This window comes from Otolemur garnettii, unplaced genomic scaffold (genome assembly GCF_000181295.1).
Source record: "Otolemur garnettii isolate 467f Iridium unplaced genomic scaffold, OtoGar3 scaffold00214, whole genome shotgun sequence".
In the NCBI taxonomy this organism is placed as follows: Eukaryota; Metazoa; Chordata; class Mammalia; order Primates; family Galagidae; genus Otolemur; species Otolemur garnettii.
The window spans coordinates 60,902-61,269 of NW_003852609.1; the positions used below are offsets into that span (position 1 = coordinate 60,902).

General features: G+C 37.2%; 1 protein-coding gene across 1 annotated transcript in view; it reads right to left on the bottom strand.

Annotated features, from left to right (window-relative positions):
* The window catches only part of ARAP2 (ArfGAP with RhoGAP domain, ankyrin repeat and PH domain 2), a gene marked incomplete at its 3' end in the record, with an annotated part of 118,650 nt that overhangs the window by 57,177 nt on the left and 61,105 nt on the right, over positions 1-368 (bottom strand). The window contains 1 exon segment of the mRNA XM_023507995.1: positions 210-366. Within this exon segment, the coding sequence (XP_023363763.1) occupies positions 210-366 (157 nt within the window).

The window sequence follows — 368 nt, forward strand, 5'->3', positions numbered from 1 at the left end:
AAAGTGGGATATCCAGCCTCAATTTTGATTTAGATACTTTCCTGCCAGTGGAAACAGGGAGAAAATTAAAGAAAACTGTTCCTCCTTTGTTACATTAAATGGAGTATTCAACACAAAAGCAAGACTCCATAAGTAAAAGCACTAAGATTCCCAATAGGTGTTACTATAAGCAAAAAGTAGCAATTTGCAAAGGCTGTAACAGAACTCACCTGTTCGTTTTTGCAAAGCCAGACACTATTTCCACTTAACACAGTAAAAATTTTGGCTTTATATCCTCTCAATTCAAGATACCCACATTTCTCAGGTGTAACAACGGCTTGAGACTGAGAGGTGAGGGACTCTGATTTCAGTGCATTTAACAGTATACT